This window comes from Botrytis porri (assembly GCF_014898465.1).
Source record: "Botrytis porri strain MUCL 3234 chromosome Unknown BPOR_008, whole genome shotgun sequence".
NCBI lineage: Eukaryota > Fungi > Ascomycota > Leotiomycetes > Helotiales > Sclerotiniaceae > Botrytis > Botrytis porri.
The window spans coordinates 307,430-327,346 of record NW_024066082.1 but is presented as its reverse complement, the minus strand read 5'-3'; the positions used below and the strand labels follow the sequence as shown (position 1 = coordinate 327,346).

At 40.8% G+C, this 19,917-nt stretch overlaps 5 protein-coding genes across 5 annotated transcripts; 3 read left to right on the top strand and 2 right to left on the bottom strand.

Annotated features, from left to right (window-relative positions):
- Nucleotides 1-593: 593 nt before the first annotated feature.
- Nucleotides 594-1,948, top strand: EAF01_006257 (uncharacterized protein; the record flags this gene model as incomplete). Its single annotated transcript, XM_038914511.1, has 3 exons — nt 594-938; nt 1,695-1,787; nt 1,895-1,948. The coding sequence occupies 3 exons, from the start codon at nt 594-596 to the stop codon at nt 1,946-1,948; spliced, it is 492 nt and encodes a 163-aa protein (XP_038769466.1).
- Nucleotides 1,949-3,409: 1,461 nt separating this feature from the next.
- EAF01_006256 (uncharacterized protein) lies at nt 3,410-5,987 on the bottom strand. The gene is made up of 3 exons (XM_038914510.1): nt 5,342-5,987; nt 4,271-5,291; nt 3,410-4,170 (listed from the first exon to the last, which is right to left on the bottom strand). Exons 1-3 carry the CDS (start codon nt 5,771-5,773, stop codon nt 4,148-4,150), a joined length of 1,476 nt encoding a protein of 491 aa, XP_038769465.1. The 5' UTR covers nt 5,774-5,987; the 3' UTR covers nt 3,410-4,147.
- A 659-nt stretch (nt 5,988-6,646) lies between these two features.
- On the top strand, nt 6,647-8,306 carry EAF01_006255 (uncharacterized protein; the record flags this gene model as incomplete). The annotated part of the gene is made up of 8 exons (XM_038914509.1): nt 6,647-6,850; nt 6,940-7,032; nt 7,111-7,146; nt 7,200-7,205; nt 7,261-7,299; nt 7,360-7,822; nt 8,041-8,144; nt 8,253-8,306. The coding sequence occupies 8 exons, from the start codon at nt 6,647-6,649 to the stop codon at nt 8,304-8,306; spliced, it is 999 nt and encodes a 332-aa protein (XP_038769464.1).
- Nucleotides 8,307-8,710: 404 nt separating this feature from the next.
- Nucleotides 8,711-14,590, bottom strand: EAF01_006254 (uncharacterized protein). The gene is made up of 2 exons (XM_038914508.1): nt 11,709-14,590; nt 8,711-11,662 (listed from the first exon to the last, which is right to left on the bottom strand). Exons 1-2 carry the CDS (start codon nt 13,969-13,971, stop codon nt 9,189-9,191), a joined length of 4,737 nt encoding a protein of 1,578 aa, XP_038769463.1. The 5' UTR covers nt 13,972-14,590; the 3' UTR covers nt 8,711-9,188.
- A 1,866-nt stretch (nt 14,591-16,456) lies between these two features.
- Nucleotides 16,457-17,044, top strand: EAF01_006253 (uncharacterized protein; the record flags this gene model as incomplete). The annotated part of the gene is made up of 2 exons (XM_038914507.1): nt 16,457-16,563; nt 16,642-17,044. 2 exons carry the CDS (start codon nt 16,457-16,459, stop codon nt 17,042-17,044), a joined length of 510 nt encoding a protein of 169 aa, XP_038769462.1.
- Between the last annotated feature and the right edge of the window lie 2,873 nt (nt 17,045-19,917).

The following is a 19,917-nucleotide window of genomic DNA, read 5'->3' as shown; positions in this document are numbered from 1 at the left end:
AAAGGCTCCAAGTGAACCAATAAAAAGGCGTAGTGCTCTTCATATGGCCTGATGATCATCACCTGAGAAGAGACGGACTGCTATTCTCTCTCGATCGGAACACATAAATTTGTGACCATCCATGTAAATCCAGACAAGCGTAGGTTGACTGATTGAACGAGATTTGAGATCTCTTCATCTCTCCTGTTCCAATCTTCTTTCTCTATCAGGTCAGTGATTGGTAGATTTTACGCCTCGACATAGTAGTCTGGGGTCGAAGTTCCAATCTCGCTTTACTCTTACTATACGAACATAAATACCTCTAATACCTCCACCTGTCCTCTCCCTGTCCTCTCCCTTTTTCTCTTTTATCAAAAGGACTTCAGATATCAATTCTTTTTGCGAGAATATAAATTTGAGACGATAAATCTTGCTCGCATTGGTAGATATTGCTAAAGAATCCTGAGGATTTGGAGTCCTTTACTTGATTGAATGCTAACCATATTATTCGCAGCAGCAGTAGATTTATTGAAATCATCCAACTTCTCGTCAAAGGACATTTCTTCCAATCCAAACCATCAATCTTTCAATCAAAACATTGTCCTGCCAACAAAATGAATCAATCAATCAACAACAACCAAACTGGTCATCCAGCCCCGATGAGCCATCGTCCTCGTCTCACTCGTCGAAATGCCGAGGAACATGTTCCACTTGCAGGTCGAGCTCAAAGATGCCGTTACTACCATATGCTCGCCAACAGAGCTGTTGAGGCTAATAGAATGGCTCAAGCTGTTGGCAGAGCTCAAGCTGTTGGCAATGCTCAAGCTGTTGGCAATGCTCAAGCTGTTGGTGCTTTAGGTACTCCATCTTCCTCTGCAGTTAGCAGTTCTATTGCCATGATTGAAAATGACTATGTAGTCGTTAATCAGGTCACCGGATCCTCTTCAAATGGAGGTGTGGTATGTCTAAATTCCCGTTGTTCTTATTTTCTTGTTACTCTTGCTGTCTGCTGTCTGTCATATATGCAAGTTGGTATACCCCCTGGCTTGTTTTGTTTCTAACATCTCTTCCTCAATCTTGAGCTTGAGCTTCTGATTCAATGAGAGTTTTCGAAATCCCCTTTATTTCCTTTCCTCTTCCCCTCCCCCAAAACCCGAGAGAAAGTACAAATTCTTCTTTTCTTTTCTATTCCGATCCTTTAGTTCAGGAGAGGAGTTCAAACGCTTCGTGCTTCATACAAGATCATGTTTCCGCAAAGCAGCCAATTCGATGAGATGGTCTGTCTTTCAAGAAGTTCTTTACAGGAATCTTGGGATAATGCATTCACTCTCTGAAAGTTTTTGATCATTACTATCAGAGAAGCCACAAAACAACTGTACAAATTTGGTACTTAAGATATTTAAAAGAGATAGAGACAGGGGAATTCAGCTCATATGTGTAGAATGAGAACTAGGTTGACATGACTACCTCCCCTTTTTAGTTTACGATCATCGAGGATCGGAGGGTAACTAAATCAGAATTTGATCTAACTAATGTCAAATACTTACTATAATTGATAAAGTTATTATCATATGACTCTTCTATTCCTCATTATCATTATCATTCTTGGTCATTACCTGTTTCATACCTGTTTATTGTATTACACCTTGATTTTCTTTTTCCTTTCACCATATTTTTAAGAATGAAAAAGTTAAGAGCTAACAATTATTAAAAAGAACACCACCATCTTCCAAGGCAACAATGATGCCACATTCTGTCACATTACTATGGTACAAGAGTTCATGGCCAAACATCAACTTTCCCCAGAGGTATGATTCAACTACTGCATATAATCTCATAGCATTAGATAAATTTTCCTTTCCTCCATTGACAAGGAAAGGAAAAGGGACCTAAAGCTAACGTATTACCTTTACAGGAATTTGAATTGGTAGCATCCTATGTTGATGAGATGGAATATGGGCTCGATTAGCTTCCTCTCTGCCACCGATGACTCCTTTCTACTTCCGACATCCACAAATGATAACAGAGTTTCGTATATTGGACATAACAGAGCTTCTTGTACGAATAAGCTTTAGTTTGACCAATAACGCTTCCTTTAATGGCACCGAGACTAGACGGTAGATCATTCGATATTTTCGGCACTAGAGAGGAAGAGGAAAAAGGGAGGAACGATCGATTTTGATTTCGAGGGCCTTTTAGGTATAATGGCTAACTTACCTTGACAGCTGAGCCAAGATATCCATAAGTCCTTGACATGACTTCGATGCGTCATTCAGTACATTTTTACATTTTCATTCTTCAATCTTTAAGCGGTAAGATGTAGTACCTCGCTTCTTTTTCCTTTTTGGGACATAAGAGCGTGCGATACCTAATGATTTACAATTACGAATTTTTAAGAAGGCACGACAGTGTTATGATTCAAGTCTATTCAAAGCGTACTTTCTTGTAAAAAGGTTATCAATTTAGGATATTATCTAGTACATTACCCAGCGCACTATCTTAGCGCATCATCTTGACAGCTGTACTATTTTGGTGTCTCATTTGGATCTCTTATTAATGGAATGTCATTTGAATTTCTCTCTAGTAATAAAATAGGATTAAACTCTGTGAGATATGAATGAATGTGAGCTTCCCACGGAGACTAAATTTTTCTATCCTCATAAGTAAAGATATTGGGACTTCTCGGTAATTCAATGAGCTAGAGACCGTATACTTATTCCCGCGAAACCAACCTACATTGCAAAATTCCGAAACATTTTCGTCACTTTTCTTAGACTCTTTCCTGGAAATTCTCGTTCATGAGGTATACAACCAAACTGATACCTAGCGACGCAGAATCTTTACAGAGTTTTCGAAAGTATGATACTAGATCTAACGTATTTCCCTAGTGTCTTGTCACCATACGCATAATGACATTAAGGGGGAGACAATCCCCTCGGTTAATCTCGATCTAGTCACTAGTGGCCTCGCTTAGCTCTTTGCAGCTTACTTGTCCTCACTGCACTCTCTTTCTCTTTCCGCATTTGACTCTTTCTCTGCTTCTGCCTTCTCTTTCATTCTGTCCCATTCTGTCCCCTTCCACAAACAAGACCCAAACCCACAGTATCCCACCCCCCCTCCATTCAACTCCATCCTCCTCCATCCTCCCTCATACTCCCGTCCCAACATCACTACCACTACCACTAACAAAACGTCAATAATCCATTACCCTTCCACTCAAGACACTAACCTCCAACCTTAACTTAGCTCCCTTCCTAGTTTCGCAACTTCGATCTTTCCCCTCATTTTGAATTACCTTTATACATGACTATGACTCATACACTACACGCCACCTTCTAAATTTTACTATATAAGCATCGAAATCACCTTTTCGGATTGTCTACTCTTCTCTATCATTTACTCATTCTTTCATTCTTTCATCTCATATTAACATGTATCTCTAATCACTCATCTAACTTCTCCATCCTCATACTCTCTCAACTCCCCAAACACCTATACATTTTCATTCCACGTAATACTTCCATAAAATAGTAACGATACACTTTTCCCCTCCCCACCTTTCCCCTTTCTCTTCTCATTCCATCTCTCCATCCCACAAAATGTACTTCTCCCCAAAAGTCCACCCTCTACCTCCTCCCATCCAACCTCGCCAAGTTAGAAATCTCAATTCCCGCCATCCAACTGTCCATTCTCAACTTAGATATCGCTATCCATTTCCTATACCGCTCAGCACAACTCAGCAGTCTCTGCAGTCTCTGCAACCTCAGCATATACAAGACTCCACCCTAAGAGACACATTAAATTCCAAAGAAGGGAAATCTTGATAATTCAGAATCAAGTCGTTAACCTATAAATCGCCGCTCCCGAGTCGATTTCCACGCATCACTCATCACTCATATTATCACAATCCTCAATCTCACATTCTCAATGTCACAGAAAAGAAAATAGAAATTAAGAAAGAAAAATTCCTACTCAGGATGATACGCAGAAGCATGCTGCATGTATAAAATAGGAATGGTGACACTAAATGCGCAGAGATTTGATGCTGTCGGGGGTTTTTTTTTGTTTTTCCTAGATTCTGGATTTACCTACTTATTATATAGGCTATGTAGGGGTGGCTGTTTGTAAATACTGTATACTAGATTTTAAAGGACTGAGATGTACTGGATTAAGTGGAGAGGCCCGGCCAATCTGAGGGGTGGTTAGTTGAGTTTGTTTGAAGTTTATAATATGACATCACCTAGGAAAAAAGGAAAAAAAGGAAAGAAAGGAAAGAAAAAAAAAAACCTACAAAATCTCGTCCTTTCTTTATTTCTCCGCGAAATCCTTACCGCATCACCAACCCTCAACACCTTTCCTTCATCCATATCTCCATTTCCTAAGAAACCATAACGTCCAAATATAGGACTATATTTCATACCCTCATCTACACGTCGATCTTTCATGAGAAGTTTCAGGACTTCTTTTTCTTTGGGAGCGGGGGTGCCGGTTTCGTGGTCAACGTTGAGGGAGACGCAGCGGCCGCAGTTGGCGGTTAGGAGGATTTCTTTGGGGGATGCGGAAGAGGAGTTGGGGTCGGAGTTGGAGGAGAAGGTTAAACCACCCCAATAATCTTCATCGTATGGAGAGGGAGAACCAGAGATAATAATGTTAGCGCGGAATTTTGTAATGTCCATTTTGGAAGTTGGAGAGGGGATACGGCTGGTGACGTCGTCGCAGGAAGATTGGGTGATGATGAGGTAGGGGGCGCAGTCGTTGAAGATGATGGAGGGTGGTTTGGGGGTGGGGAGGAGGGAATTGAGGAGGGTGATTTTTTGGAGGAGAGTTTTGGCCGGGGGGGTGTAGGTTGCGGGTTTCCCGGGGAGATTTCCGAGAACGAGACGTCGGTTGGGACCTGCGTAGGCGAGAAGTACGGGGTATCTGAAATATTGGGAGAACCAGTTGTTGTAGATGGATCCCATGTCGTAGGCTTTCATGGGGCTTTTGTGCATGGTGATGGAGATTTCTGGGAGGCGGGTGAGGGATGAGGGAGAGAGGTCGATAGATAAAGTGGGATGAGGCGAGGTTGGGGCTTGGGAGGAGGAATCAGGGGCATGATAGGTTACGTGAAGAGTGGAATCTGTGATGGATGTATGGAATAGAGCCATTTCTGGAAACTCGGATATGTGCATATTTTGATAGGAACCCCATTTGGACTTGGGATCGCGGACTCGAAGGAGCATGAATTTGCGATCGTAGGAAAATCCTTCTTGGGTTAGGGTGGCCGAGGGGAGAGAACATCCTCGGAGAGATTTGATGGGGTAGACGTAAAGCTGTGTGGTGTTAGTTTTATTGTGAGTTCGGAAAGAATTATGTTACTCACTTGACTTATAGTCATTTTTGGACCAGACGAAGAAGATATCGATTTTGAGATATCTGTATTTTGCGCAGAAGCCGTAGCCAAAGAAATCCCATCCACCTTTTCCACAATCGAAGCCAGCTCATGATTATTCTCAAGCATTCCCGATTCTACCTCCAACATCCCCTTCAAATCCGAAGCTATCTCTGCAACTTTTTTTCGGGATTCTTCATCTCGTTGAATCTGAGCTTCGGCATTTTGAAGCCGTTTCCTGTATTCCTCAAGCTGGGTACTTCGAGTTGATAGCTTGATCACGAGATACCATGTCAGTACGATTTGGATAATTGATCGGATGGACCACTCTCCTAATATGGGTATGCGGATTGTGTTTATGTAGTGAGTGGTCTTTTCAATCGTTTCCCATAGGGAATCGAGATATGATTCTGAGGTTGCCATGGCTTTGGAGTGGGAGGTATTCGATGCTAATACTGCGTATGTTATGAACAGCTTAAAAGTTTATAATCGAGGAACCTTATTGTATAGATGCATTCATATCAAATGAGTCGCTGGCATGAATGTCGTTGAGATGTATGAAATACCTGCGCTTGATTGCAAATCCCCTCATTTTGTAGTGAAGTGTTAATTTTATCTGACGAATCAGAGGAAAGATGGATATTCTTACCCGATAAGGCGAGTTTATTTCTTCAATCTCGTGAACGGGTTTCATCTATCACTCTACATTTGAGCTCTTGCAGTTGATAATGATATTGTATCTTTCCATCGACTGTACGAGCCGAATTACACTTCAAGGACCTGCGAGGTCTTAGATATTTCGGAGAGTCACGTGAAAGATACCTCTTTGGTTCTTGGTCTCTACCGCTGATGTGATAGATTCGACTCAGCCAACAAACACTTTGAGGACCATTAAAGATATCAGAGGAACACTTTTCAGAATAACTTCATCCTCTTCCATTGCATCAACTCAATCACGTGTTAATTTGTATAACCTTCGGCTTCACTCACCACCCGAGAAGCATCTCCGCAAGACCTAATATCCATGAATATACCCCGCTTTTCCCCAAGAAGCTAAGTGGTATATTCTCCTCCACGTGCATCAACCATAGGACCTCAACTTCATCCGAACTTTTGGTACCTGCAGAGATAATTTACTTTTACCATCTTTGGGATGCAATTTCTCATATATATCCTAGATGTTTATGGAGATTAGTATTTCACATTTGTATATAAAAGGACGATGAATTCCTATTCTTGGCAAAGGAATATCTCAGTTGTCGATTGTTGAGATTAATCACCATATCATTTTTCGTGATGTTTTCTCTAACGATTTGGTTCAGTTTTCTCTCAGTCGTGGGGGCGATTCCGGGTGCTCAGTTTCCTCATGCGACTCCAGCTCCTTACTACGACGCTCGATCGAATTCCGGATCTCATAGTAAGAGCTGGATAAATTATACTGCTGTGCCGGGATTCTTTTTACAAGATGAAGCGACGACTGTTCCGTCGACTTTCGATTATGTATGAATTCTTATCTTTTTTTTTTGAATCTTGGATATATATCATTTGTTACACATATTTTAAGTTTTCAAGGCTAATCGTATTCACAGACTCAATGGAATTTTGGTCTTCTAAATCGAACTTACCCTACGGATTCCCATGCCTCTAAAAATACAAGTCAATGGGAAAGATTTGAGAAATATGTGACTTCTTTAAATAAGAACTCAAAGAAGAATATGAATTATAAAGTATTGTTTATGGGGAGACATGGTGAAAGATAGCATAATGCTGCTGAGACTTATTATGGAACTCCTGCTGTAAGTTTTCATGACTGAGATATATGATGAATTGATCGCTAATGGTAATATAGTGGAATGTATGTACTTCTTGTCAGAACAAAATGTAGCTGCAAGATGAAACTAATGATTTAGTGCTACTATTCCGAAATGGATGGTAATGCCACGGTCACAGTGTGTACCACCAGTCCACGACCTACATTTGAATCCATCAGGAAAGCTAACACACTTCAGTGGGCAGATGCTCATTTGGATCCTAACGGGATTACCCAAGCTCAAAAAGCATCAAACTACTGGCTTTCCCGCATTCAACTCCAAAACATCCCACTTCCACAATCTTACTATACCTCTCCACTCTATCGCTGTCTTCAAACTTCCAACATTACATTCTCTACCCTCCCTCTTCCTAAATCTCGTCCCTTCAAACCACTGGTCAAAGAACTTCTCCGAGAAGGTATTTCAGGTCATACTTGTGATCGAAGAAGCAACCGCACTTTCATCCATGAATCATTCCCCTCATATAAAATTGAGAAAGGGTTCCTAGAGAATGATCCATTTTGGAAGGCATTGGAGGGTGAAATTTCTATCGATCAGGATGTTAGAAGCAAGAAGGTTTTGGATGATGTTTTTGGAAGTGATGATCATACATGGTTGAGTATTACAAGTCATTCGGGAGAGATTGCTAGTATTTTGAGAGGTATGATTTCCCGGTGTTTATCTTGAAGTTTTTTATTGCTTTTTTAGTGGGTCGTATATAAATCGATGTTTTATCATCAATGTCAAAAGGTCGTTGTGGAAGAACTCAAACCTCGTCGGGAAGAACTCAACCCCTTCTCCTGATGTCACCTCCCCCTCCATCCAAATTTCTTCAAACCCATCCCAAGATACTAACTCTACACTCCCCCCCCCCCCAAGTTCTTCACCACCAAGTCTTCAGCTTAGTAACCGGATCCATCATCCCCGTCTTGGTAAAAGCCGAGACGATTTCCGGAAGCCCTACTTCCACTTCCTCTCTACCCGTAAGTACTCCTATCACCCTTCCATTCATTGCTTTATTTTTTTTTTATTTTTTTTATAAAAATGAAGATGTCAAGTAGGTACCCATGCTAATCACAATGACAAAACAGTGGACAACCATATCGACATGTACTAGTCCTCCAGCCAACACAGCTACCTCATAAGATGAAGAAAGGAAAGAAGAAATTCGAGAAATTCGAAAAGAAAGGTGGAAAGGAAAAGATAAACTTCTCATATCAAATAATTGAAGAATGGATTTATCGAGAATTTCAAAATTTGAGAAGTCCGATCAGGTCACACACCCACTGGTAGACATGAACACAAAGACATACACACACACATACACTCATACATACCTAGGTAGGCCCATACACAAAGAATGTATTTAATTTTATTTATTTCATCTCATCTCATCCAATCTTATTTTTCCCCTTTCCCTTCCCCTTTCTTTTGTTCGCTACTATCCACCTTCATCACCATCACTTCCACCCTTCGATTTTATCTCATCTCCTCCCCTCTATTCCCCATCCCCCATCCACCACAATCCAAATCCAGATCATTACTCGTCCCACCCCACCCCCAAACATGAAAAACATAAACTTTGGTATCATAACATTATGCATGCATGCACATCCAAATAATTTCTCCAATCAATCCATCACACAGTCCATTACCACAAACAAATCTATCCTTCTACAAAAATCCCACAAAATCTTTCCATCCATTCATACATCACCCTATTAAATGCAAATTCCCCCCATTTGCCAATAACCAAACCATGCGTCCGTCCATCCCCGTCCAAAACCCCAAATACACGCATGCTATGGGTATATCGAGAAAAAAGAAGGGTCGAACGCCCTGCCAGTTTAGCTACAACCAAACCAAAACGATGCCAAATTCGATACAAAAACAATATTTGCCGCCGATAGAAAAAGAAAGTCATAACGACATAACGGCATAATTCATTACTTTGTCACCTTCATCTCACCTCTTCTCGTCACTTCTTCAACCACATTCTCAGAATCCTCATCTTCACCTCCTCAAACCTACTGAGGTGCCCCTGCACTCGCCCCTTCTTGTCCCTTCAACAAAGTCCTCAATGTAAGAACCTCTCTCCTCAACCTAGCATTTTCTTTCTTAACCCTTGCAGCTTCCTCACTACTTTCTCTCATTCTCGTAACCAATTCTTCTTTAGCACTCATCGGTCCACCCACACCGTTTCCATCTTCACCTCCAGCACCCTTCCTACTCGCTCTCAAAGCCTTAACAATCTTCCCCAATTCGGCATTGAATTTCTCGTAAAGTAATTCATTCTCCGCACTACTCTCCTTATAAAGTTGATCCAATCCTTTAACCTTGAACTCACTCGCCTGTAAACTAACTTCCAATTCCTTCTTAACTGCATCATTTCTTTCATTCAAATCCTTTACAATATTTGGAATCTTTGTCTCCATCAGTAAAACTGCTTCAGAAAGTCTAGCAATATCTGAAGTTCTAGGAATCGCAGAAACAGCATTTAATTTTGCCATTTCTTCACCAATCTTAGACAACTCATTTTGAAGAGAGGCTTCTGCTTCATTTATTGCTTTGGCTTCGTTTTGTAAACGTTCGCGAAGTTTTTGTGGACTTTGAAGACGAAGACGTTGAGGTGACTTAATAGTTCCATTCAGATTGTTTGCGTGAGATGTTATTGGACGAGAAGGATCGCGAGGAGTTCCACGAAGAGTAGGGATGTTTGATGAGAGAGACACTGTTTTGTTATGACCGGCTCGCCATTGTTCTTTGATTGGTGATGCAAATGGTGTAGAATCCAGGGAAGACATAATATTTTGTGCTCGTTCGGTTAAATTACCCATACTGCGATCGATCCGATCAGGAGAAGTGATCATGGGAAGGTTTTCTTTGAGAGCAGGTGAACTTCGGTACATCAAAGATCGATCTCTATCCATAATTGAACCATTTGCTGGAATTTTCGTACTCTTTAATGGAGAGGCTGGAACCTTGACAGGTGATGGAGTTCTTGGCGGAGAATTTGCTCTTTTATTTGGTGGGGTAATCGTAGCAGGTTGTTGTTCAGGAGATGGAGTCATTGGTCCAAGTGTTGCTTGAGCCATCAAACTTTTAAGATCAGATAAAGAACTTCGACGTTTCTTCTTCGATGATCTGGTAGTACCATTATCCTTTGAATCTTCAGGTGGTGGTGACGCACCGATAGTACTAAGCCTTGATTTTGGTGCAATTGAATCAGAACTACCAGGTCTTTCATCAAATGCACCCATAACTGTAGGTCTATCACGAGATGCTGGTCGACTTTTACGATCTGGTGATTCGATTGAATGAGCTCTTCCTAAAGATGGTTTTGATGCATATTGATCTCCAGTAGCAACACTACGAGTAGTTTTACTTAATGTTCTCCAAACTGAAGGACGATGGTCAGCATCAGCTTTAGTACTACCTTGACGAAAGACGGTGTCGGCAAATCTTCTTCGTAATGATGTATTTGATGTGATGGATCCGGTAGCTGAATGGATTGATCGACTTGCCACGGAACCATAATTACTACCACCTCCAAGGCCAATACCAGGTCCAGGTCCAAGATCATCAAATAGTTTATCGGAATCTTCGACAACACGATCCAATAAATTGATGTAGTTATGTGGTTCTCCATCAACGACCAATAACTCAGCGAAAGCGACTGTAAGAGAACCACGATCACCGTCATTACCACACCCATCCAAGAGATCCGCCAATAATTTGATGATAGCAATAAATGCTCTCCTATTTTGTGGTGCCATTTCTCCAAATATCAATCTGACATATTCGTTGAAATCTCCAGGAAATAATTTGATAGATCTTTCTTGTAAAGCATCAAGAGAATCAAGTGACATAACAGAACCCATTTGTTCCTTCCATGCCAATCGTAAAAACTTTTCAAATGCCACAAAAATGACATCAAAAGAAGTTTCAGAAGCTGCTCGAGTATCGAAAGGATTTTCAATAAAAGTATTGTATAAAGCATTGACGGCCAATTCATCAGCAGCTCCTCTATTGCGTAAGTTTTTTCCAACCACATTTCCTTTTCTTGATTGAAGAGCTGCAATATAACCGGTAAAAGTTTCCTCTAGTCGAACAAGTGGATTAACCGGTCTACCCTCTTCAAAAGGAGCTCGAACACTGCCTTTACCATCCGAGAAATCTTGTATCGAATGTAGAGATCGATTACTGCCCGTTCGAACAATTTGTGGTGATTCCAATGATGGAATTTTACCCATTATCATAGGTCGCGAAATTTTGCCAGGAGATGCCAATCCATTGAGACTTGTAGTTGATGGTGAACCTCCGAAACCACTATTGATTAAACTAGAAAGAATTTTGACAGGAGAGTGTGGTCGATATGATTTTGATCTATCGCCCTCACACAGAACGTCGATAGATTTGAGGACTTTCGAGTAGAAAGAGGTAAAAGGTGCAGATAAGGCTGGATTACTGATATTATGTTGAAGTCGAAGTAGATCGGTTACTAAGATTGTTAGTCATGCCCTCAAAAATAATACATAGTCACTTACCCCTCCTTGCAAATGTAACCATCAAGTACTCAGGGAGTACTTCATCCACATAAACCCTATCATTAAGTCCATCTACCTCAAGTCTGTATTTTTCTCCACCGGCTAATGTTGTGACATTGGCTACAATATCGACACCATAATGACCCACAGGAGCACCCTTTGTACCTTTCTCGTGATCAACAACTAAGCGAACAGGAGCAGGTTCTCTCCGGCCTTGAATCAAATCATCAACACCTTCAGCAAAGATAGCACTATAGATATGAATTCCAGCCGGCTTAATCGATCGTAAACTCCATCTATCGGTTTCGCGTTCAGCCTCCGAAAATCTTCCTTCAAGTCTAGCTTTGATCAATTCCTCACCCAACCTAGATGCCTTGGCTTCGTAAGCTCCTTGTAAAACAAAGTTCCGAACTGTAGCAGCTTGATTGCGATCTCGTCCCATATTTGCATCTCTCAACTCATGTAAAGAAGTTAACCAAATACATCGATTATCATCAGATGATGTAATCCTAGTATCTCCAAGAACATGCCAGCCAGTAAAGGAAAGATCATAGAGATGTTTCTGTCCACCAGCTGCTGCGGTAACTGATGCCATCATGGTTTGAGCAGAAGGTTTATCAATCTCCGCCATGACACCTCGAGCTGTTTGTAAACAATCCTTATTCTTCTTCAACAAAACAATACAATCAGCGAAGAGTAAAAGTATACCTTCCTTGGTAATACCTGCACTACCACCTGTCGTGACTTCAACATGATATGGAGGTGGTAACTCTATCGTATCAACTGCCGTGATTAGACGTCCTTGAGGATGTAATGTAGAAGGCCAAGCATCAACCAAATATCTTAATCGATTCACCACTTGTGACTTATCAGCTGCTGGTGGATCGAGTGAACATATCGAAGTAATGATATCTCTAGCCTTCAACATAGGTTGTAAAGCTGGATGTAGCACTGGAAGCGAATTGACAATGTTATCGATAAAGAGACTATATCTTGGTAACCTCTGAACTGGTTCAATTACAGCCGATCTCAAACGTTGTTCCCCTGTAGCTTGTACCCGACTTGAGAAGCTACTTGGTTGCTTCATGAAGCTCGAAATGATTTGTGGAAATTCCTGGCTAGCATGGATATATTGTTGGTAACTCTCGGAAAATTGTGGGAACCATTCAAGTAAGACTTTGGCAAAGGCCAGTGCACCCGTAGGGTCCTTCAAACGACCCGAGCCACCATATCGAGATGAGGTGGAGCTGACTATTGGTGTTTCCAGATCTTGCATGGCTTCTTCCTCGGTTTCATCCATCACTTTTCGTATCGCTGATAAGAAGGTTGAATTTATCTGGAGGATTCGATCCAAACATCGTGGGAATAGCTTTTGTAGATCATCTTCCGAAGGACTGAAACTTCCAAATGCTCGACTTTTAGCTTTAGCTCGAAAATCATCTGCGATATGATTGACCAATTCATGCATCTTTATCACATAACGTTCTTCCGTATCGACCAATTCTCCCATCTCTCGTCGCAAAGCCATCTTTTGATCCTTCTGAAATGATTTACTTCGATTCAATGATGTCGGTTTCGAAGGGGCTCGACGTAATTTCGACGTAGGAAGGAATGCCACTTCTCCAAAGACCTTGACCAATGATGCATATGATCCATATTGCCTCAGTGTTAGATCTGGATATTCTTCCTCATCCAAATCCCCCTCCAATTCTTGAAAAGGTGCTATCGAGCCCGGCGGCAGAACCAAATCTACATCCACATAATTTATATTTTGTATTCGTAAAGCCGCTTCAATATCTCTCGTCACATCTGGCGTATTTTCCACCCTCACCATCGAACTTGCCAAATCTGCCGCATGTTGTTCGCCGAATAATGTCGGCGCCGAACCGGGTCTTTGTTTCCTTGATGTATTCGCAACTTGTAATATTAATCCACTCTTCACCACCTCTGGCAACTCCTTGAAATATTTGAAGAGACCGAACGCCAAACCGCGACATAATTCATCTCCTTGTTTATCGCGCGGGAGATAATTCACAGATTCGTATAGCGGTGAGTTTGGTGAAATGGTTATGCGCTGGTAAGATTGGAAACCTGCAGCGGTGAAGATGTGAAGTTGAATTCGTGAACTATTGAGGGTCGAATTGGTGGTGGTAGAGGGACCATGATATATGAGGACGGGTAGATTCGAAAGATGAGGATCGTGTGTGTAAAATAGATTTAGATGATCGAGTGACAAAGCCAGCTCATCTGTAACTCGAACCATTGTATGAGAAAATTTGAGAGGTTGTTGAGATGTTGAATTCGGATTGGGATTTGAGAGTATGAACGGTATGGTATTGGATGGTGTGGTTCCGAAATCGTGGGTCTCTTTAATGTGTGGCCTCCTTCATGGCGAATGGAATGAAATATATGACCTTTTTTCTTTCTTTCTTCTCAATATATTATTTGGTAGAGGTTGAAGAACACAAGATCAAAAGAACAGATGATTACTTTACCCTTGTTTGTTTGTTTGCTTGTTTGTTTGAAAAGATTTGATTGTGATGATGTATTTTGACCAATCTAATAAATCAAAAAGAAGGTAAAGTATTTTGTGGTGGGTATTTGATTTGTGTGGTATAGAATTCGTCTGAACCCGACTGGTTGCTTGTATTTGATATTGTACAAACCGACAAGCAGACAAGCAGACAAGCAGACAAATAGACAAATAGATGGACAGCAAGCAGATAGAAGACAAAAGACAGAAGACAGAGAGACAGGCAGACAGATGGAGAGAAGGATTGTATCATAAAATTTGGGGAGGGTTGGTAAGGTACGGGGAGTGGAGTGGAGTGGAGGGGGGTTTATGGTGGTGATATCAAATTATTGCAGCAGAGATGAACTTGCTTGATGATGAATGAGTTGAGTGAGTGGATAACGTGAGAAAATAATAATTAAGAAGGCCGGCGTAATAAAGTAAAATTCAAAAATTCACAATACGGTAAATATGATAAATATGATAATACATGAGGTATTGACTTTATTTATTAGCAAGATAGCCTTTTGAAATAACAAATAAAACAAACAGAGTATTTTTTATCAATCTCTTGACTTTGTTTATATCATCATCATTTTGATATTCACATTATATTTCTGTTTTTGTTTTTGTTTTTGTTTTTGTTTTTGTTTTTGTTTTTGTTTTTGTTTTTGTTCTTGTTCTTGTTGTCTTTTCTGTCTTTTCTACCTTCTCCTTTTTCTTCTCTTGCTTCACTTCCCTTTCACCTCTTCATCCCTTCATCCCTTCACCCCTTCATCCCTTCACCCCTTCACTTCTCTTCTCTCCCTTTACTGATCAACTTCTACATGTTCCTCCAACATTTCTTGACGGCACAAAGGAAAAAAACGCATTGTGGCGCATTTCGAGTATATGAGTATACATGTATGTAGGAAGTAGGAGGTAGGAGGTAGGAGGTAGATATGTATATATGTATGTACAACACTTCAAACATCCATCAAGTGATTGTGGATCTATCTCTTAGTATTCAAAATGACATGTTGGTATATTATATGATGGCTGGTCTTATTGATATTGAACATTTTATATGAACAGCTGAGAACATGACATATATTATATTCATCGTTATTCCTTGACCTTTTTATTAGTGTTATCTCTCCCTTCTATTTTCCTTCTTCTCTTACCTCCTTCTCTTACCTTCTCTTCTCTCTATAAAAAGAATTCATAGTACAGAGTACATAGGATTGTATAACATCCATATTCATATCCCTCCCACCCATTCATCAATCCATCAATCCCATGTAACAGCGTCCAGCCCCTCGATTTATTCTCCACGCGATGATTGGTTTCTTACTCCTTTCCCATCAAACACGAAAAACTTCCCAAAGTCCACTTCCTTACCCCGCCGTCCAGCTGAGCGTGCTTGTTTACTTAACTTATCATTTACACTTGACATTTTTCGAGATTTCTTTTTTTCTCTCTTAACTTACACCAAGAAAAAATTAAGAGGTTGGTGATCTACTTAAGGCTGAGTTGTCTTTGATTAAATCAATTTAATTTGAGTGACCTCTCGTTCCCTCTCTTACGCCATACATACTCTAAAATTAAAACTAAAACTAAAAGGGAGAAATGGAAAAAAAGATTATTCGAGAATAATATTATTGGAGAGGAAAGATTGGAATGGGTATGGAATTGGTAAATCTTGAGGTCAAGAGGAGATTTGGTAATGATGATCTTTTATACTAGGGGTGAATGAGGGGCAGTGATTATAGACGGCGGATGTTACCATAGATGGATAGAGAATACGAGTAGAGAGATAGATTTTAATACCACTTTATTATTCCATACCTATTACCTAGATACCTATATCTATATTATGATTCGGAATATCTAACATCCCGATAAGATAATGAGATATATCCAATTCCAATCCCGAACATTCTTCACTCCCGAAAACCATCACCCGCTGGCCAATCCCTAAACAAAAGCCGAAATCAATCACTCCTCTATCATTCCGATTCTTTCAAACCTCGGTGCACTCAACCTCTCAACCTCTCAACCTCTCAACCTCTCAATCAATACAACCATCCAATCGAATCGAATCGAATCAAATCAAATCAAATCAAATCAATACAACACCTAATCCACCAGACCGAATTCAATCTCCCATCTCAATCTCCAACCCACCAACCTACCATCACCCAATCCTCAAAAACACATCTTTCTCCAACCCACCACCCATACACCACCCCCCAAAATGTCAACCGAAATCCCCTTCACCGCAAACCACACTCAACAACCCTTCAAACTCCTCGAACTACCACCGGAACTCCTCACCCTTCTAGAATCCGATGTTCCTCCCACGTAAGCCACGTCCATTCTTCTCTCCGCCCGGCTCGCCAGCCCTCCCTCAGCCACACTAACACCGCTCTCCACCCACAGCCTCCTCCTAACTTCCTCTCCCCAACTCCCGCACCACGCACACCTCCTCGTATCTCCTTCCACCTCCACCTCCACCTCAACCACTCAACCTCCCTCCACCAAAAAAATCTACCTCCTCCGCCAAAAAAATACTTCCAATCCGCTTATGCTTCTCTCCCCTTCTACTCACCTTTCTTCTCCCTCCACCACTCCTCAACCAAGCATCACGAGAATAGGAAGTATATCCGACACCATTGAATTAATCGAAAAAGAAGAAGAGGTCATTAGTGGAGAAGCAAACGATAAAGAGAAAGAGCCCAAAGTCACGAAAAAGACGGCCACGGGAAAAGTAAATAAATGGCATGAAAAATTCGCTAAGAGTAGAGGGAATGCTGCTAATGCGAATGTGAATATGAAAGGTTGAACGGGAGGGAGGAGAGGGGACATCGGGTTGAGTTGTGTTGGGTCATTAAATTTTATCTAGCAATTCATGTCATTTACAAGGTTAATCTGTTCCTTTTTTTTCTTCTTTTCTTCTGTTCTCTTGTTCTCTGCATTGGAGTGGAGAGGAAAAGGGAGGGGTTGTATGATATTACATCTGTCTAGCTGGCTGGCTATTTGACACGAGTACAAACTCGGAATCTTCATCGGGCAAAATATAAGATGAATTGAAAATGTAAATAGAATCATATTTATTAATCTATCTATCTATCTATCTATCTATCTATCCCTCCATATATCTAGATCACGGGAACGAAACAAACCGAAACAAATCACAGTAGTTTAATAGAGTAGGGTATACAATAGAATAGAGTACATAATGGAGTAGAGGAATTTCCTTCTTTTTTTAGGGATATCTGTTTCTAACTAAATCCTAGGAAGGTATACATATTAGATGAACCTATTAAGATATATACACAATCAGTCTTTAATAAATTAAAATAAATGACATCTTCGAATTATCTTTACATCATCGATTTAGATAGCTAGATTTATATATATGATATCCCTATAATAATAAAGTTAATGTTAGTAACGAAAAGAAATTTAATATAAATCCTCATATAATTTTTAAGGTATATATTATAATATTAATATTTTTTTTATTAACCTTATAAACAAAATGCTTACTTCGCTAGTAACGAATATAATTAGTTTAAGATGAGACTCGTTTACTATTAAATTTTATAGGAAAAAAGAAAATAAGAGGTCTTAGAGCTTTTAAGATCTTTTAATTTTAAAAGTTATAGAAAGATAAATAAAGAGATATAAGTATAAGAATATAAGCGTAGAGGTTAAAAAAAGAATATAAGCTAAAAAGAAAAGGAGAACGAGTATAAAGACTAAAGAGTAGATAATAAGTATTAGTTAAAAGTTTAAAGAAAAGCGAACTCTTTATTTAAAGTATATTACTTTCGATTATTCTTTAAATATAAGCTTTGCTATGTTACGGAGGTACCCGCACCGCAACATGGATTATAAGATAAACCTAAGGCCTTGGTGTTGGAACCTACGAAAACAGCACTGTAGGGACAGTTGAATTGAAGGGTAACGAAAGATAGCGGTAACCAGATAAGTAATCAGTGATTAAAAGATAGGTACCTATCTTTTGTTGTTACCTACCCTACAGTGGGCACAGGGTAAGCAGCAGTCACAGGTCGGCTAGAGAGCACAGGTTAGATAAGCGGTGGCATCATTACCAGTCACGGGATGGACATCACGTGATCAGGAAACCGACTTGTCGAAATCGGCTTTACGGTAATCGACTTGTCGATTCATAAGGTACGAAAATCTATATAAGGGAATGGGTTTCATTATAATGTAGAGCTTCGTGCTCAAGAACAATCATTAGTTTCATTACTATAGTTACGAGAATTGCAACCAGTTACCAACCTTATTGAATTCCTACTTGAAGTCTAGTCTAAACCACCTCGAGAGAACTCTAGACACTTCCACGTGACCCTAGAGGCAGCTCCCGTAACACTTTGAGCACCCTTTCTGCTTCAAGTACCGATTCAATACCAACCGCCAGTATGGCAGCCAACAGTTCTTCCAGAAGCCAACCGGCCCCAGCAAGCAACTTCGATGATGTCGAAATGACTGATGCTCCCAAGGAGATCACCATCAACGAAACACTCAAGATTGCCTTACCAGACAAGTACCAAGGAAGTCGGCAGGAACTCGACACCTTCCTATTACAACTTGAAATCTATTTTAGATTCAACCAAGACAAGTTCACCGAAAAGGAATCTAAGAGTATTTGGGCCGTGTCATACCTCAGAGGCGAGGCAGGCAAATGGATTCAGCCATACCTGCGCGACTATTTCGAGCATGACGACAGGGAACGCATGCAACCCACAAGAACCATCTTCGACAGTTTCGAAGGATTCAAGACAGAAATCCGTAGGATCTTCGGAAACTCCAATGAGTTAGAGGTAGCGGAAGAGAAGATCTTCAACCTCAAACAGACAGGATCGGCATTGAAGTATGCTACGGAGTTCCGAAGATATGCGGGGACAACTAAATGGGACGAGGTCGCCATCATGAGTCATTACCGTAAAGGACTCAAACCAGAAGTACGTTTGGAACTTGATAGGGAAGGGGAGGACGATGACTTGAACGGACTAATCAAAAGCTCCATCGATGCCGATGACCGACTATACAGGTACAAACAAACCCAACGAACATACAAGCCTCAGACAAATCATAGGCAAGGGCGCTACCGCAAGAATGAGGGTAGACCACGTTACAGTAGACAGAGTTACGGGGACCCCATGGAACTAGACGCCACGCACCATAGAAACGGGAATGATGACCCAGAGAAAAGACGAAGGCGAGAAAACAACTTATGCTTTGAATGTGGAAAAGCAGGGTATCGGGCAGCGGATTGCCGAAACAAGAAGACAGGAGGAAAGAAAGGCAACTTCAAACCCAAGTTCGGCAAAGGCCAACTTAACGCTACCTTTGTATCCCAGGAACATCCAGCTAAGACCGAAGAAACTGAGACCTTCACCATTGAAGAATTCCGGAAATTATTGGATGAGTTACCGCGAAACCAAGAGGGTATGAATGCAGTAGACTTGTGGGAACAGGAGTACTACCGAACCCCATCACCGTCGGTAACGGAAGAATGTATTAAGGAAGAGATACCAGCAGATCACGCGATGATGAGCTGGACTGCTTGCTATGATGAATTCTGCGGAATCCATCGATCAGATAAAGAAGCAACCGGATGGTTCCCCAAGAAAAGAAAGACAAGGAACCAGCAATCCAACGAAACAGACAAAAAACAAGTTA